Source organism: Zootoca vivipara, chromosome 3, assembly GCF_963506605.1.
Source record: "Zootoca vivipara chromosome 3, rZooViv1.1, whole genome shotgun sequence".
Classification (NCBI taxonomy): domain Eukaryota; kingdom Metazoa; phylum Chordata; class Lepidosauria; order Squamata; family Lacertidae; genus Zootoca; species Zootoca vivipara.
In genome coordinates, this window is record NC_083278.1 from 19,683,409 (window position 1) to 19,701,798 (window position 18,390).

The 18,390-nt window shown below is 40.5% G+C and overlaps 1 protein-coding gene across 3 annotated transcripts in view; it reads left to right on the forward strand.

Annotated features, from left to right (window-relative positions):
• Window positions 1-18,390, forward strand: part of KLHL29 (kelch like family member 29) — a 391,592-nt gene that overhangs the window by 303,348 nt on the left and 69,854 nt on the right. For all 3 annotated transcript variants that reach the window (XM_060272443.1, XM_060272445.1, XM_060272444.1), the window contains one exon: window positions 12,379-12,578. In XM_060272443.1, the coding sequence (XP_060128426.1) occupies window positions 12,379-12,578 (200 nt within the window). The remainder of the gene's footprint in view (window positions 1-12,378; window positions 12,579-18,390) is intronic.

The window sequence follows — 18,390 nt, forward strand, 5'->3', positions numbered from 1 at the left end:
ACTGGATGGCCCTTGTGGTCTCTTCCAACTCTATGATTCTATGATTCTAACACTAGCACCTTAAATGGAGTCCGGAAACCAACTGTCAGTGCAATCCATGTAATATCAGTATCACAATAGCACAATATACTGAGATGGTGTCATATTTATTTTAATTAGCTACATTATGAATCCAGCCAGTTAAAAACAAACCTGTTAATTGAGTATAATAACTTTTTAATTGGTTGACAGCCCTGGCAGCAATTACCGGATTTGTCAGATTTATGCTGGATATTTACTTTGAAGTGCCACAGGAAAGAACGTTAACCTGTTCAGCAGGCAAAATCTGGCAAATCTAAGTAGACAGGATCGTTCTCAAACCTCATGACCTACCTCAAATTGACATCCATTTTGTGAATGCTACAAGCTATGGATGCATAATTCGCACATCCTCCTTAGGAGCTTTTATTGTTTTATTGTTGTTGTTTTATTGTTAGGTCTTTCACTCACTTTAGATGGAACTGCAAATCTTATCCAAGAATTGACAGACTAATCCTTGCTTCTTGCTCTGAATAGACTGCAGTGAGCCACACGGCTGTCACACAGTGGTTTGCCAAGGTGATTTTCACAACCTAGCTATATTTACTCACATCTCATGGTCCTTTTTGATCCTGGCTGCTTTGGCGACTTGATAAGCAAGGGCAAAAGGGAACAGTTATCTAAATGAGGGACACTTATAGCTAAATGGGTAGAGGGCAGAAGCAGCATGATGCGGAAACTCAAACAAAATGTTCAGATGGTGTTCCCTGGATTCACTTAAAATGCCTTCAGAAGTATGTCTTTCTTGAACATGAAGATAATTCAGATGTTGCTCTCCATGGCTTTAGCTGTTGTAGGACTCAAATATGTCTTGGGGAGAAAGAGAGGGAGAGAGCGCACTTCATTATGTACAATATAATTGTAAAGCCTTTATAGGCACTCTTCAGTTGGCTACATCAAGGCAGTCCTTTCTAGGCTTCCCATTTCTTACCTTTCACTTATTTTACAGTTTGCTCACTTGCCTTCTGTACCTCCCTTAGACCCGTTATATCATCCACTGTCTATCTCTTCCTCCGTGCTTTCCCTTCAAACTGTTGATTTTTATCAGTAAGTTTTTATGTTACCCAGTTGTTACTTACTCTTTTGTGTATCTCTGTGACCTTCCTCAACCCTTGTGTTCTAGTGGCATTTCATTTTTCTCTTTGTACAACTTGCTCCATCAACCTATTCATGCCCTTTCGCTCAGGGAGTTCTCTTTTTGTGGAACCTTCTCTTGCCTAGTATTGCAAGGATTCACCATCCCCCAGGGTTTCCACTAAGTCAGGGGTGGGAAACCTCAGACCCAGGTGTGGACATAGCCTTTACTGTTGGGACTTAACCTGAGGTACTACTTCCGGGTTAGTGGAGGCTGTAACCCGAGTTTGTAACCCGAGGTACCACTGTACCTCTTGCTTGCCTGGATAGAGGATAGAAAAGGATATGTGAGTGTATATAGAAAACAAGCCCAGAAAGTTGCCAGAAGGGCGAGTTAAGTGATTTTAGACTTAAAACATAGTCGTCTTAAGTGAATAACATCTAAAGAGATTGGGTGCATGTGTTCCTTATGTCAAAATGTGGTCAGCATTTGTCTCCTGCATTTGGGAGGATTTCCTACTCATTCTTCTGAGTCAGGGCTCATTCTGTTCCCAAAGTCCTGTCCTAATGGCTCCAATGTTCAAAATGTCATCTCACCTGCCTGCCTGTCTTTTCTTCTTCCCCTTCTCTCACACCTTCTTCCCTTCCCTTTTATTTGCGTTTTAGATGGTAAGCCTTCGGATAAAGCAGATGTGTGTGCTTCCTTTGGTTGCAGGCACTATATAAATATAATCAATTATTCCTCATTTTAAAAAAAATGACTGGGCTAAGGCTGAAGGACTTCTGGCTGCCATCAATGGAAGTAGGAGATCAGTGCCACACATGACACTAGTAGATGAACCAGCAGGATGGGTCCCATAAGAAGACAGAAGTTTCTAGTGGTGGAGCCCTTTCATAAAAAAAATTGGGAACCCCTAGACTCAGTTTAGAAAAGTTTTCTTTATGCCGTGTACAAATTGTTTCCCATAAAACATCCTGAAGCTGTTGAACAGTAGATTATAGTTAAGAACTGCTCTGGCACTTTCTATTGCACAAAGTGGTCAACAATTCTTCGCTCGCCTATCCTCACAGGAGTCTTGGAGCAGATATCCCAGGCGAACAAAGGGCTGTCGCAAGTCCCCTTAGTGGGCCTTGTGCTTCAGCAGGGCTATGAAATGAAACTCCTCTCATTTCATTCATGATATCATCACATGCTCAGATTGGTTAGCTGTATAGGTTATGGCAATCCCTCCGCGTGCCTTTCCCACTGAAAACATTGAGCAAAGCAGAACTGTCATTAAAATCCAATCACTAAAATACTAGGCCCATTTCCTTTGAGTGTTGCATAATTCTGTTTTAATTGCATTTGACTCTATTATACTTTATGTTGCTCTTCCACACAAACATCACCACTCTGTGAGTGCATATATTTGGCTGATATAAAGAGACATAAATACACAAGCTCTGGGAACAACCAAACGACCAAGAAGCCGAATGACCAAGAACCTTGAATGTAAATCCATGTTAGGCAAGATATGCATATAATAAATACTTAAGAGAAAGATTTAAGGTATTTAGAAATAGTTCATACCTAAACTTGGCACTTAATGAAAATATACCACTTAGATAATATATGAGAATGACAGAGTCTACAAAATTCAGTTTTCTGGAGAATAGTTAACTATTTCTGGAGATTTCCTTGAATCTACTTCAAACATTTTGCCACGTTTGAGTGAAATACATCAGACAATGACAGCTGTGTTCTAGGCTCTTACTATTATTGTGTAGCAAATATGATTAAACAAGATCAGGCCTGAATGAAGTAGGTAGCGTCTTTAGTTTCTAGGGAGGTAACTACGTTCTCTATCCTATTTATTCCATCCTCTGTCGTTCCTTGAGCTCTTGGGAACATTTCAGCTGCTTAATGTTTACATACCGGTAGTTCTGTAGCCAAGTGGGCCATTGTGTAGTGTAGTAGACGTACCGGCTTCTGGAAATGCTTTCATGCGTATTTGTGCCAACACTTTTCTTTGGCCCAGGTTCTTTGTTCTTACAGAAAATTATCTTGAGGGAGCTCATTCTGTCTTAAGTTTTCAAAGGAAGAACAACAGTAGTTCCAAGGATAATTGACTCATTCTTCTGCCCCTGGTTTAAGCCATACGTTTGAAACCTTTCCCCTCCCATTGCCTCCCACCCAAAGGCTCAGCAGGGAGACAGATTCGTAATTCAGTATGTGAGTTCAGCAACTAACATGCTTGTCTAGCATGCCAAGCTTACCCCAATTCAGATTATGCCGTATCCTTTGAATGGCATTACAAGCTCATCTGAACATATATCGTTTCTGTTAGTTAGTGTTCTGGCATCCTCTCTTGTGAATGTAGCATTTGCCATTCGTCTTGGTTTTCATTTATCACTGATGTGACAATAATAGTGGTGGGCAGCAGATTGACAGGGAATATTGAATAAATTTGCTTCACTGAAAGTTTAATCTTATTGAAGATGAGCAGTTGTAAACATAGGCCAAAAGACTCTCCCTTCCCGGTAGGTTATACTAGAATTCCCAAAGTTTTATTTCCTGGGGCAAATAAATAATTCCACAGCATAGAAAAGAACAGATACAACAATAACAATTTGCTCTCCCAGGTATGTCACATTTGTGACAAATACATGAAGCTTTTAATTAAATATAGTACTAAATATAGAAACAGAAAAAACTTTCCTCCCTAACAAATCATGTAGTGAGATAAAGATAATACCTTGCACTTATTTAGTGGGGAAAGCCCATAATATAATTTTGAAGCTGTAATAAAGTCTGTTATAGATATAGATATTACATATGTTTTATGGCATTCATTTTACAATGTTGCTTTGGAAGGGTTCTAAATTACTTGACTAATTATCCTGCAGCTCTAACCAATTAACTATATGATGTGTAGGTCATATCATGTTGCATGTTGTGGAAATTCATTGCTTTGGATGTGTTGTACCTTGTGATGTGCTGTATACCATGAGCTCATAAGGAATTTTAAATAAGACTCATACACAAGTTACATTTTCCTTGAAGTAAACAGTGTCTCTTCATAGCTGGGAGAGAATTGTAGATGCACCTTGTTTATCTGTTGTTGACCCCTTGTTTCTCTGTTGTTGGTCCCATAATAAACATGCAGGGGGGCCATTTCAAAACTAATGAGGCTGGGAAAATCAAAGAATGGGAATTTAAAATTCACTTTGTTCTTTTATGCCTGAAATTTTCAATTCCTTGAGGACCATTCTTTCCTTGCAAAAAGTCATTCAGCTTACATTGCGCAAGACTTCAACAGAATTCTTACAATATGACTGCATTAAGTAACAGACCCATGAGCCTCATGAGGCTCATAGTGTCCTTTGCTTGCCAACCAAAACAATTTTACAAAGGTTAAGAACAAAAAATATAGAAGTAGAACTTCATCTCCACTTGAGATCTCATTCTGCTTTTTCAAATCTTGGATTTCCTGTTTCTGTTAGAACCAAACAAGACATCCAGAGAAGGCAAGCAATTTATTGTTGTCTGTTTATTCCATTGATCTAGGTAGCAGATCCTTGTTTTTCCTTTTAAGTGGATGCAGAGAACAACTATTTATTCTAAAGTTAATTATGTCCCTCACCAAAAGGAAACTGAGCCAAGGAACACTACATTTGGTAGTCTGATTGTGAGGGTGGGGCAGACGCTTGGAATTTAAATTAGCAATATGGGCATGAACAGCAACGATTGGCCAGTATGCCTGAAAAGCCATTCACTGCCTACTGTGTGCTAATGGAACCCACAGCAGTAACAACAGGATAAGGGGGATTATACAGAGGCCCTTGATTTAGAGGTGAAAGAATATGTTGCAACAAAAGATTGGGCACTGACTTTTGAACCAGAACCAAGATGGCTCAACAGCTTTCTCTCTTAATAAAAGAATCTGGCAGGACATCTAATATGTACATTTGCTATGGTCCTGAAACCCCAGAGCATGAAAGCCTGTAGTTCGGGTGTTTTTTAGTGTTTGCCCTGGCTGGCTGGTTGCAACAAGTCAAAATTTCTTCCAGGCAAAGAAGGTTTTATCAATAGGAAAAGTCTTTTTTTCTTTGGCAGCCTGAATCAGAATATGACAGATGATGACAGGCAAGCTAGTAAAAACGTTGATGGATTTATTTGTAAGGTGGATATAGTTAGTGTTTTTGTAGCTGTGAAATTTCATGGTGGTGCCTTCATCCTACCATACTGGAGAGCGAAACATGATCCTCTGAAACACATGATGGCAAGAGAGACTCGGTCGTTCCTCAGATTGTTTGTTCCTGAAGTCCAGTGTTTGTCACAAAATTATCTGGTGTGGATTTATAGATTATAGTCCAGCCTGCTCCATCTTTTCAATGAGTCTACCTACTGTAATTCCAAACAAGTTTTTACTATTTCAAATTAGTTTAAACTCATATGAACTACTTGTGTTTTGTACCTGTGATTGTTTGGTGTTGCCTGGTTTTAGCCAGTTGAAATAAAATAACTTTAAAATGGCAACTTTGAACAGGACAGTGACTTAAAGTTCTCAAATATGTTAGAAATGTTGAGCCTGACTAGTGTGTTAGCCAGTATTTCCCCCTAGCACTATTACTTTTATTTTTAATTAGAGGTGTGGTTTGGAGGTTACATATGTGTGTTACATATTCTTGTGTTCTACACACACAGAATACCTCTCACAATTTGGTGGTGTGTCACTATGAAATGATGCCAGACCAACTGTTCTAAGTTGCAGGGCTTATATAACACATTTCACATTATTCACACTTATTATTCTGGCAGATGGCTTCATTTTTAACATCCTCAGTTTGTTTTTACTTGTTAATGTTAACTCAAGCATGTAACTAGAGAGCAGACAGCTGTCTATAATATGTATAGGTAGCTTTCCATATGTAATAAGAATTGGAGAGAGAATATGGCCAATCTTCAAAAGACAATCAGATGGTTAATCAGCCAAAATAAATATGGTTAGTGGATTTAATGAGGCCTAAGTAGCTTAGCCATAGCAAGGAATTTTAGAGGAGGCAGTGGAAGGCCCATCCATAGACTGATGGATACAGCAATCTCCCCCAATGTCACCTTGATCGTCGGTGAGACTTTTTTTATCTAGAGCTATATTGCTGCTTGAAGAGGGGAGAATCATTGACGGAATATGTTGATGTGTGTGTGTTTGTGTACAAGCACATACAGAAAGGCAAAATTTGACTTTGTGGTGGTTTCTAAGGGAAGATGGAGAAGACAGTTCTACCACCATCAATCATCAAAAGGGGACCATATGCCTGTGTTAAATCTCAGAAGCAATGTCAGGCATAAATTAAAGGCAAGAACTTTTAAGATGTTTGCAAACACACTTTGTTAGATCTGTATCTAAATCTTCTCTCTTCCTCTCCCCTCCTCTTTGAAGCATTTTGTTCTTTTATCTTCTAATAAGCTGATAAAAGGAGAATGGGAAAAGTGTAGCCGCTTCGGTCTTATGGATTAGGTATAACAAATGACCCATTCTTTGCACAAGAAGTTTAATTTGCATATTTTGTTTCTATTCTAAGTCCCCCCCCCCATTATTTTAGTTTAATAGCACACTCTAAACTACATCAACTCAGACATAAGGCTTATTGAATTTAATGGGGCTTACTCCCAGATAAGCGGGGTTAAGGATTGCAGCCTAAGTGGGCTAGGTCCTGCCAACCTAGCAGTTCGAAAGCACGTCAAAATGCAAGTAGATAAATAGGAACCGCTACAGCGGGAAGGTAAACGGCGTTTCCATGTGCTGCTCTGGTTTGCCAGAAGCGGCTTTGTCATGCTGGCCACATGACCTGGAAGCTATACGCCGGCTCCCTCGGCCAATAATGCGAGATGAGCGTGCAACCCCAGAGTCGGTCACGACTGGACCTAATGGTCAGGGGTCCCTTTACCTTTACCTTTTACTCCCAGATAAGCGGGGTTAAGGATTGCAGCCTAAGTGGGCAGGTCACGTTACAAGTGCATTTATTTTTAGTCAGATTATGCACCCACATAACTTTCTCCAGATAGTTAAAACTATGATCTATAGCAGGACTATAATGTAATATACATATCTTATCTGTTTCTTGCTGGTGCAACCATGAGTCTATCCATCACCCACTGTAGGCTCCATGTTTTCCAATTCTGAAAGAATTCCCTGACAGCCTACATAAAATTAAGCTCTCCTCCTAACTCGTCTCAGCACCGACCTAAACAAATTGTGTTGCTGTTTAGCTCCTGATAAATCTTGAGTCTTGTTCTAAATCACTTCCTAATTTTAATGAGCTTATCTATCAGGCCTTGCCAGCTTTTCACTCTCCAAGATTGCCAGGCTGATAAAGACTAAAATTGTTTATTATTACACATTATTCTTGAGAAGCAAAACTTTCTTTTCCCATGGGTTGTTGGGGGAAACGATTGATTTCCTGCCGCAGTGTGAAAAGTTTGACCTTTATAATGTGGGCAGTGATTACAAGGCCAATAAATGACATCATTCTATTTAAACCTTCAGGGCAAAGAGCAAAACTGATCGGCTGCTCACATTTTTATGCATCGGCTGTCTTCTGGAACATGCAAGCTAACAAACAGAGACATATAAAATTGTATGGAAACAAATTTCATTTTTTGACATTTCTCCTTCTTCCTGAGTGCATTATGCCTACTTACATTATTCAATGTTTTGCTACAGTGAAACTTGGCATTCATTATGTCTTCCATGAAGTAATCAGAAGGAATGTAACTGGCATTTAGTGATTCAGGAGAATGTGGGCTTATATTTAGAGACCAAAGGCTTTCAGCACTTTCCCCACTTCAGCATTATAGCACCACATTTACAACACTTGTAAGAATTTTTATAACTGATTCTTGGGGCCCTAAATAGACCCTCAGGGCAGCCAAACCAGCCCCCCCCCATTCTTATTTTCTAATGGGCAGGTCTCCTTAAAATGTGATTGTTCTCAACATCTGCAGCCAGATAACTTCAGTTGTCCAATAAACTCTGCCGATCAGAGACGGAGGAAGTGATGGAAGGAGGTTGCAGTTGCAGCTTGGAGGAAGGATGGGGGAAATCCCATAATTGATTGTAAAGAAGCTGCAGCTAGCACAGGCAACATCTTTTTAAAGGGACGCCAACCCTCTCAATCAGTGAGAGCCCCACATTGCAGGTGAGGAGGTAGGGAATGAGTTTTCCAGAGAGAGACATCTTCCTGCTTGGAGGCCTAAGTGGACATGTGTTGTCCAAAATGATGGGGATGGGGATGAATTGAAAATATCTCGCTGATAAAAAATTGCCCCAGAACCAGTGAGCAACATTTTTCATGTTAGGGGAAAGTACCGTATGCTAGCTAGCAGAATATATTTGTATGTTTCTTTGAGTTGCTTTTTGTAGAGCAAAAGGGGTGGGGAAGGTGACTAATAGTTTCCACAAATAGCAAGTTCCATACTAGATAGACAAGGTGACAGGGGAAGGAGTTCTGAATCCAAATGAATACAACAATTGAAAAACTCACATGGTACCATCCCTGTGTAGTGAAATAAACATCTAGTGCAGCCAGAATAACAGAAAGTAGCTGAAACTTCCTGTGTGGCCTAGGAATGCCCAACCGCTGTTTTATTGAGATGTTGCTCAGGAATCTCTTACAGTTCTGTATTTCAAGCAGAGCTCTGTGTTCCAGTGGAACCAGGGCAGTGACTTAGTAATTACTCTTTCTCTCTTGGTTTGTCCATATGGGAATTTAATGTAGATTTAGTGCTACTCATGCATGCAAGTTTTTTGCAGCATCCTCATCAAAATACTAGCCTGTACTCTCTCTCCCACCCCCAATTTAATATGGATTTTTCCATTAGACAGATAATCCGATAAGGAAAAATAACTTGTTTATCATCCAGAGTCATTGTTAAATGTGGATTCCCCTTAGCCCTTTTTGGAGGTGGGGTGGGCCGTTCGTCATGTGCTTGGCAGCATTTCATTGGTTCTCTGTCACTACAGCCCTGTTTCCATTTGCTGCTTACCTGAGCACAACGAAGCCATTTTGTTTCACTTTCCTACTTGAGAGAAGAACATGCTCTCCAATATATTCACGGGAGATCTTCTTAGCACACTGACCTGTACACAAATTAAGAAATTTAAACCCAACTGTTTGAGAGAGAACAGTAAACCAGCCCCTAATTAATTCTGTTTACAGATGTACATTTTAACTGAGTTTGCAAATTAAGAGTTTATCTAGTCCTGCTTGTTTGCACAACCAACTTTTCTGCTCTTTTTGAAAATTCACTCATTTATTTTATTTATTTCATTCAATCCCACCCTTCCTCTCAAAGGTGCCTAGGGCAGCAAACACAGAAGCAATGAAACAATTAAAACATGATAAAACAACAATTCCAGTATAGATGCAGATGGGGGAACTTGTCTCTACCTTTCCCCCATCTCATAGCGACAATTTCAGCCAGTAACCCATCTGGCATCTAATCAAAATTTGTGCAAGTCAGTTCACCATCGTGAAACCTGAACTTGTTCTCCGGCATTAGCTGAGGCCGACCCTTTCTCAGTATTTGAATCCAAATCATGGATTTAAGCAGTGCGTACCATGATCTGTATGCTGCACGAACATCTCGGTTGCAGCATCTTGCCAATATCAAAACTGTCACCAGAAGAAGAAAAGGATACAATTTTCTTTTCCATTTCTGGCAGGTTGTGTAACATCAATAATCTCTGCTGGGTATTATGCTCTCCATAAGAGGCTTTTGTGATTGATTAAACACCTTAGCTTTGTTTTGGTGTTTAATCAATTGCAACAGCCGTTTAAAGCTTGGTGTATTACAAAGGAGAAGAGATTATCACTGAATTATTCCAGGGTGGAGTTGTCTCTAATATTTGTGTTTTCTTTATTCTAATCATAGCTAAGGCTGCTAACAGCTTCCTCGCTGCTGTTAGCTTCTGTTATCTCCAGAGAAAGCTTAGCAAGGACTACTTATTAGTACTCTGAACTTGCATAAACATTAAGGATGGTCTAGTGGTTAGAGCATCAGTAGAGACTGATCCTTCGCCTAAATCCTTGTTCTGTTTTAGACTTCCTGAGTATTGCGCAAAGATTAGTCTCTCCCTTCCATGTTTTCACTGCTGAGCGAGGGGAAGGACTGCTGCAGATTTGTCAACTTGCAACCCAATAACCAAATACTAAGCAAATTGTTGAAATTAATATTGCACCATCGGTATGCATTCAGTGCATGTATGCTCACAAATAAATGAGAGTTCACAGTGAGGGGGCGTTAGGTATAGAGATCCCCATTAGATGTACCAGGGATAGCTGGTGAACATTGGGACTTGCAGGGAATCAATGGAGCCAAAGGCAATGATGAGCAGAGGCGTCCCTGATTGGTTTGTAAACAAGAAAGCAGATAAGTGGAGATATGCTGGGGTTGCGGAGCCACGGCCCATTTGTGCTAATGCACCAGCCTCCAATGAAGGTACCTTTCCATCCCTAAATTTAGCAAATTTGCAAAGCTTTGGGAATTTTCAGAGGCTCGTGTGCTTACTTAGTTTTATCAAGCAGTTGAAATGGTCTAAACTGTTAATTCACACGTTTAGAGCTGTGTGTGAGTTTCTGCAGGATCCGTGGCTTAACAGAGACTCCTCTGTGTCAGAACCACCGAACTTCCATTTAGAAAGGGCTACCCATATGTCTGAAGTATTTCGTATCACTGCTTTGAGTCCGGAGCTGGGTAGAGGAAAAACAAATGGAAAAGGGAGGAAGAAGTTGGAGGATCCATGTTTCTTCATCTTGCCCCAACTCTTTGGAGATAAGCTGGTAAAAGTTGTTTAGCAAGATACATACCTTGAAAAACAAGGCCTCTTGCGAAGTTGCTGCATTCCATGCTTCTCTTAAAACCTAACTGGTCTTTTGTGACCCTTTTACGGAGTTTTTCTTGTGTGAATTCTGAAATGGGTGTCAGTGGCGGAGTAACTGGATTCTGTACCTCCACTGAGATCAGTGTGACGCTTCCAAAAGAAGCTCCTGGCGGTTCTAACCATTTTAAAGGCATTTGCTTTCCTGCGCTAACAGACTTTCCTCCCCTTTTCTTGACGTTACCAAATGCACTTTTATTTTTGTTTTGCTTTGTCTTTCAGGTATAACCCGACTTTAGCGTTTTGCAGCTATACCCTGCGCCAGCGGTTAGGAACTGAACCCGTCCCGCCCACCACCCACCCCATGTATCTTATTTTATTTTATTTTTATTTATTTTGTCTGATAGTTCCACAAGCACTAATGCACAATTCAAATGCAGGCGATATTTTGATCACCAAATTGTTTAGCACTTTATGCAGGAAAAACCGGTAGGCCACGGTCATGAAACCTCGAGAGGATGGCTGCTGGCTTCCTGTGGCAGAGCTGGTTGTTATTGTTCCAAAAAAACCACAAACCCTTCCCTCTTTCGCTCTAACCATTTTGTCTGTCTATCTTGTCTTGTATTCAGTTTTCAAAGCAATTCCATGAGGGGTCTCCTTCCTTCCTTTTTTGTTTTTCTTTTCTTTTAGTGCCTAAAAGGGAACAATATATTTTTTTGAAGACAAACAAATACCCACACAAAATATATAGGGTTTGAAATAAAATAAAAAGTCTGCAACTTTTCGAAGGTCAAACTCAGAACCATTCTAACAACTGTTCCTCTCCTACTTTGGTTTATAGAAAAGGTCCATAAATGTATCCCTAAATACCCTGTAAGGTATTGTCCCATGTTCGGGGGGGGGGGGGGACAAGTGACCTTTTCTCTTGAAAACAGGAAACTTTGTTTTCACTATCCAAAGATGAAGAGACAAAGAATGTAAACTTGAAAATGTATTGCTTCCCTTTGAAAGTTAATCCTATTCCACATTTTCATTAATGTTGGCTCATCTTCTTCTTAATTTTTGTTTGGTTGATTGGTTTGCAAATTATTATTATTTTTTGCATGAATATGCAGAGTAGCAATAAACTGTTTGGGTTGGTATTTTTTGGTGTGCAAGACTCTTCTCTTTCAGATCCAGTAATAAAGTGTTTTTAAGTTCATTGATTTGTTTTTTTAAAAAATATACAGTATTTTTCAATTCTTAAACAACAACAAAACTCTGTGTCAGTGAATTTGTTGTATGATTTTCAAGCCATCAGTAAGTGGCAACCACTGGGGGAAAGTTAATATCCTATAAGAATTTCATTGTCTGCTGTTGCTAGGTCACCCCGGGACAGTAGCAGAAGCAGTGAGAAGCTGGAGTTGGAATTATCAAATCTCACGGCGGATGTCCTGGAATTACTGCTGGAGTTTGTTTATACAGGTTCCTTAGTAATAGATTCCGTCAATGCCAAAACTCTTCTGGAAGCTGCCAGCAAGTTCCAATTTCATACATTCTGCAAAGTCTGTGTGTCATTTCTAGGTAAGAATTCATGCGCTCGCGCTCTCTCTCTCTTGATTCTGAACCTCAGAATTTTCCATCATTTGCATCTCTTCTATAAAATTCGTGGTTAAATGTCATTTACAATAGGACAGACCACTATTTGTTAGTGGCTGTACTTCAGGTGCAGCGTGGCCATGTTAAAATCATGGCACTTGGAAGTACAGCTACCATCCAATCATGGTGTGCTGCATTGCAAATGGTATTGCTGACTTGAGTGAATTGTGGACTTGTTACCAAGGCTGGGTGCATGCCTTGAGGCTGCAGAAGTACATGAAAAGCACTGGATGTGCTGTTGGGCATCCTCCACAAGAATCTCAACTCACATATAAAAGAAAATACAAGCGTCTGGTCCTTGCTGATATGCTAGGAAGTTTATGGGCAATGTCCAATATAATCTCCATATGCAGAATGACTTCCTGAATAAGATTTCCAGTGATTAGGTATGGGGTTTTAGAGTCCTGCATATATGTCCTTAGCCCTTAATTGCCAGAAACGTAAAGAAATTGAATAGAAAATAATGTTTGATTTACATAATATATACAGCTCACAGGGTTCTTTTTGGTGCATTGAGTTGTTCTTTTGTCACTGGGATGTGAAAGGTTCACATCTCCATCATAAAAAAAAGAGAGAAATATCCTTCCCACTTAGCTCGCTGTACACTTGAAGGTTGGAGAGAGATGCAGGGAGGAGAGCTAATTATCTAGCTCAAGGTTGGTTTCCATAACCAGTAGGGTAGGTTGCCCCACAAACCGGAGCAGCTTCTACGATGCTAGAACTGTCCTTCGGAATGGCGTCAGATAGGGCAGAACTGGGGCAAGGAACAACAACAACATATGTATACCCCACCCTCCCCAGTCAAAACCAGGCTCAGGGCAGCTAACACCAATAAAATTACAATAAGACATAAAAGAAAAGAATTAATTAAAGTACAGATTAAAATACAATATTAAATTTTAAAATGCAGCCTCATTTTAAGTACAGTGGTGCCTCGCTAGACGAATTTAATTCGTTCCACGGGTCTTTTCTTATAACGAAAAAATTCGTCTAGCGAGTCCCATAGGAATGCATTGAATTTTTTTCGAATTGTTTTTTGCCCATAGGAACGCATTAATTGAATTTCAATGCATTCCTATGGGAAACCGCGATTCGCTAGACGAAAACGCATTCGTCTAGCGAGGCAACCTCCGCTCGAAAAATCCTTTCGTTAAGCGGAAATTTCGTTAAGCAGGGCGTTCGTTAAGCGAGGCACCACTGTAGTCCATAAATCCAAACCATGAGGGAGGAAAACACAGGTCAGACTGAATCGAACCCAAAGGCCAGGCGGAACAGCTCTGTCTTGCAGGCCAGGCGGAAAGATGATAAATCCCGCAGGGCCCTGGTCTCCTGTGAAAGAACGTTCCACCACGTTGGGGCCAATACTGAAAAGGCCCTGGCCCTAGTTGAGGCCAATCTAGCCACCATATGGCTCGGGATCTCCAGAATATTGTTGTTTGTGGACCTTAAGGTCCTCCGCGGGGCATACCAGGAGAGGCAGTCCCGTAGGTACGAGGGTCCCAAGCCGCATAAGCCCATAGCCGAATAATAGGTCTGGATGAGTGAACTCCCCCACCTCAGTTCAGAATTGGTAGAAGGTAAAGGTAAACGGACCCCTGACTGTTAGGTCCAGTCGCGGATGACTCTGGGGTTGCAGCGCTCATCTTGCTTTACTGGCCAAGGGGGCCAGCATTTGTCTGCAGACAGCTTCCGGGTCATGTGGCCAGCATAACTAAGCCACTTCTGGTGAAACCAGAGCAGCGCATGGAAACTCCGTTTACCTTCCCGCCAGAGCAGTACCTATTTATCTACTTGCACTTTGATGTGCTTTCAAACTGCTAGGTTGGCAGGAGTTGGGACCGAGCAACGGGAGTTCACCCCATCGCGAGAATTCGAACCACCGACCTTCTGATCGGCAAGCCCTAGGCTCTGTGGTTTAACCCACAGCGCCACCCGCTGTGGACTTGGTGCTAATTCTGAGATGTGGTGCTTGGTGCTAATTCTGAGATGTGGGGTTACTCACACTGCAGATGACATTCTGGAATTGAGTTAACCTACAAGTGGGTGTGCCTTGGGAACTGCACACCCCAGGGCCCTTGCTGCATCCCAGTTTCAAGGCCCCCAATTTTCCTTAGTACCTCAGCAAAACATTATGAGTGGGACAAGTTAGTATTATGATCCAAGCAATCGTGAACTTTGGTGACATCACTAAGTACAAGGTGCTCCCAACTTCCTTTTCCTGATATAACTCTGTAACATTAAATGTGAACCTCTCATATCTCCTGTTGTGGGAGATGCTCAAACTGTGCTTTTATCATGCGCTGGCACATTATACCTTGAAGGATAATCCAACCGTTCAATTTCTGATGTGAGCATAGAAGATTGAGGGCCTTGCATTTCCTGTTTCCCTCACATCTGTTTTGTCCAAATTGCACACATCTATTCCAAAACTGGATATTAGATGGCATTTGCTATGCTGGTGCAGATTTTCTTTAATATCTGCCCTCCAGTGTGTTTTAAATTAATAGATTTTATGGCTTTCATAATGATCCACAGACATATCCATGCACATTATCTCTAAAGATTCAGCTACTATAACAAAATACATTTATTTCCACTAAATCAATGTGAGATTTTCCTTTTCCAATACTTAATATGTGAATTCACTGAACCATGTTATGGTTATGCAATTGGGAGAGTTGGCTGTAAGTTTCATTATATAGGGGGAACTAGAGGTTTATATTCTCATTTAGAGAATTCATAAAATATAATTGCTTATTTTTATTTATAGCTCTTACTGGATTAAGCTTCAGAGATAGTGGAGTTTTCAGTTGGCCTCATTTTTCATTTTTGCGTTGGGGTAGCCAAGAATCTTATAATGCAAAAAGACAAGCAAACCACTATTTCTAAAGTTCTTCTAAGAGCTACCTGTGGAAAACCTCGTTTGTTCTTCTTAGTATGTCATAGAGGCAAATTCGCCTAGAGATTGATTGGTTTGGTGTTTTGTTTTGCATTTTGCACATTTTTAGGGGGGAATGAGAACCATGATTTGCCAGATAATGAACTTTCCCATGAAAACTTTGACTATAAATCGAGTGAAAACCCTGAAGTGGAGGGCTGGGGGGGGGGAGAAATAACATAATATGGAAGGTGGGCATTTTAAGTATTCCTCACTTTGGTTTTATTTGAGCGTATGAGTTTTTGTTTATCTTTCATTTTGGGTTTTTTTGTAAAGACACTGTGAGTTGCCTGCAGCAAGAAAAATGTTGACTAACTTAAAGAATAATACTACCTAGTGCAGACAGCTTCAAGAAACAATAAGTGTGCTACCTTTATTCTTGACTATGGTAACCAGGAGCTTCAAAAGTTGGTACAGTGGTACCTCGATTTTCGAACATAATCTGTTCCAGAAGACTATTCGAATTCTGAAACATTCGAAAACCGAGGAGCAAAGGGTGGTCCGCAGAAAACTGGGGGGGGGGGAATAACATGTGCGTTCGAAAACCGAAATGTTTGGCTTCCGGGACTTTCGAAAACCGAGGTACCCGTGTATTGCTGACTGTGGGCCCCTAGAGGTAAAATGCTTATTGTCTTTTAACCATTTTATCATCATTACTTCCTCCACAAATTCTTCCTATCTTGTTCTACTATGTTTTAAGTGTTATATTGGCACTGCTGTTAGCACTAACAAGAACCCTTCTTATTACCTTCCTAGTTAAGATGATGTTTCCAAACTTTTTCCCTTAATTACAGTTGATTAACCACAGTTGACATTTACGTAAAGTTTAACCGCGGGTTAAATGAGGGAGGAAGAAAGCAGTAGGAGGGGAGGGATTATGCTGTTCTACATGCAATCTGTTAAGAGATTGGTAGTATTATAACTACTGGCTCTTTAAATCATAGAAAGAGGTCAAGAGAATTAAATCTAATTTATTTAAGAGCCATTTAAGATTCATTTCCGTAATACTACCAAAAAAAAAACACCACCCAACACCTTAGCAACCCCGAGGACTAGTAAGTTACATTTTTTATCGTTGTTTCTGAAATTTCACTTGGAGACCTATTACGCATTCTAACATAAAACAGTGCCTTGCAAACAGAATATATTGTGCTGCTGTGAGAGCGGAGAACAAGCTGTTTATGAGCAAGTGGATAATCATTTCCGCACGTTATTTATTGTTAGTGTGACGGACGTATCTGCCTTTTCATTTTGAGATGTCCTGCCTTGAATCTTAATCAAATGTTCTGCTATTAATACTTGCAAGCAGAGGCCAAGTAAGAACATTCAAGTTACCAACCACATTTCCCCCACCTCTTTACTTCAAACAGGATGATGTGTTGGCTGGCACAGCATTCACCCAAGTTCCCTGTTACAATACAAATGCTACAGGTCTTTTTATAGTGCGACTCCAGATCTTATCAGGCCAAACCAGCATGGCCAGTGATTTGGGTTGATGGAAGTTATAGTACTACACTTACTTTTATTAAATTTGAATACCGCCTTATATACCCACAGGTCTCAGGGCGGTTCACTTAGAGGGTCCCCAACTCCCCACTTCCTCACCCTTAACCTATGCCCCTTGTTGGTTATTTTCTTAAAAACTATGCATATGGATAATATTTTATGCAGATTATGTCCCTGTGGCAAACTGGGCCTACATTGGCTGTGATGTCTTTGGGCGTCCTTCTGTGAACAGTTGCCCCATTTTAAAAGAGGCCAAACTCTGTTTGAGGAGACAGGCAGAGTCTTGGTGAAATGTGGATAGCTGCATATATCACCTAAGAAAGGACTGGAAGAAACTGGCCAGACTTCCACAAAGAAAGTATCTACCATGAAATGTTGATCCCATGTTACCAGTCAGAAATGGATTACCCAGCCGAGGTACATGGCACGCACTCAGGGACCTAAAAATGTAGAAATATGGCCTCTTAGGAAAAATGGAGTTCCCTCACTATCAGTCCACATCAGCTGTTACTGTTCCAGTTTTATAAGAGTTCCGTTAGTTTGTGTCCCAGGTGTGTTGGGTATACACCCATTTTCCTGATTCAGAAGGATTTTCCCCCATTACAAGTGAGTCTGTAATATTGTGAGGGGAGGTGTCTGAGCTTCCTTTTGTAGTCTTTGGATATGAATTTCTCTAGAATAATATGCTTGAGCTTCATAGAGGTTGTCAGGCAATACTATGCCTTGACATTCTGTGTGATGGTTTTATACTCCTTTTCACCTCCCCGGGCTAATATTCAGAAAGTACAAAACATGTTCAAAACACCGTCTCCCTCCTTTTGCTTTTTGAATTTCAGGCAACCTAGTTTCCTCATAGTTAACCCTGTTTTATTTTATCACATTAATATGAGTTTTAGATTTGAACCTCTGGACTGCACACACATGCTGCTGGCAAATGGAAATTTGGTTTTATGCAAGGAATATTGAGGCATGCACACCCACATGTCTAGATGGCTGGAAGAGAAAAACGGAGCTCTTCATTTGTATTCAGCTTAATTAATTAGTTTAATTTGATAAGCTCAGAGGTTTGGGGGGAAATCGTTGTTAGCCCCAGGTCTGCCACAATTACACACATTTACAATCCTAAAGCAGTTACATAGTTTCCTTATAAGTTCGTTCTCTAATCACTGGATATCTTATTCAGTAGCGCTGAAATTGTGACTAACTTGTCCCATTGATTTCTATGGGAACCAAATTTGAAAGAAAAAGAAAGCTGCATGGAGCTCTCGGTGTCTAAGGAGGATTGTGTTTATT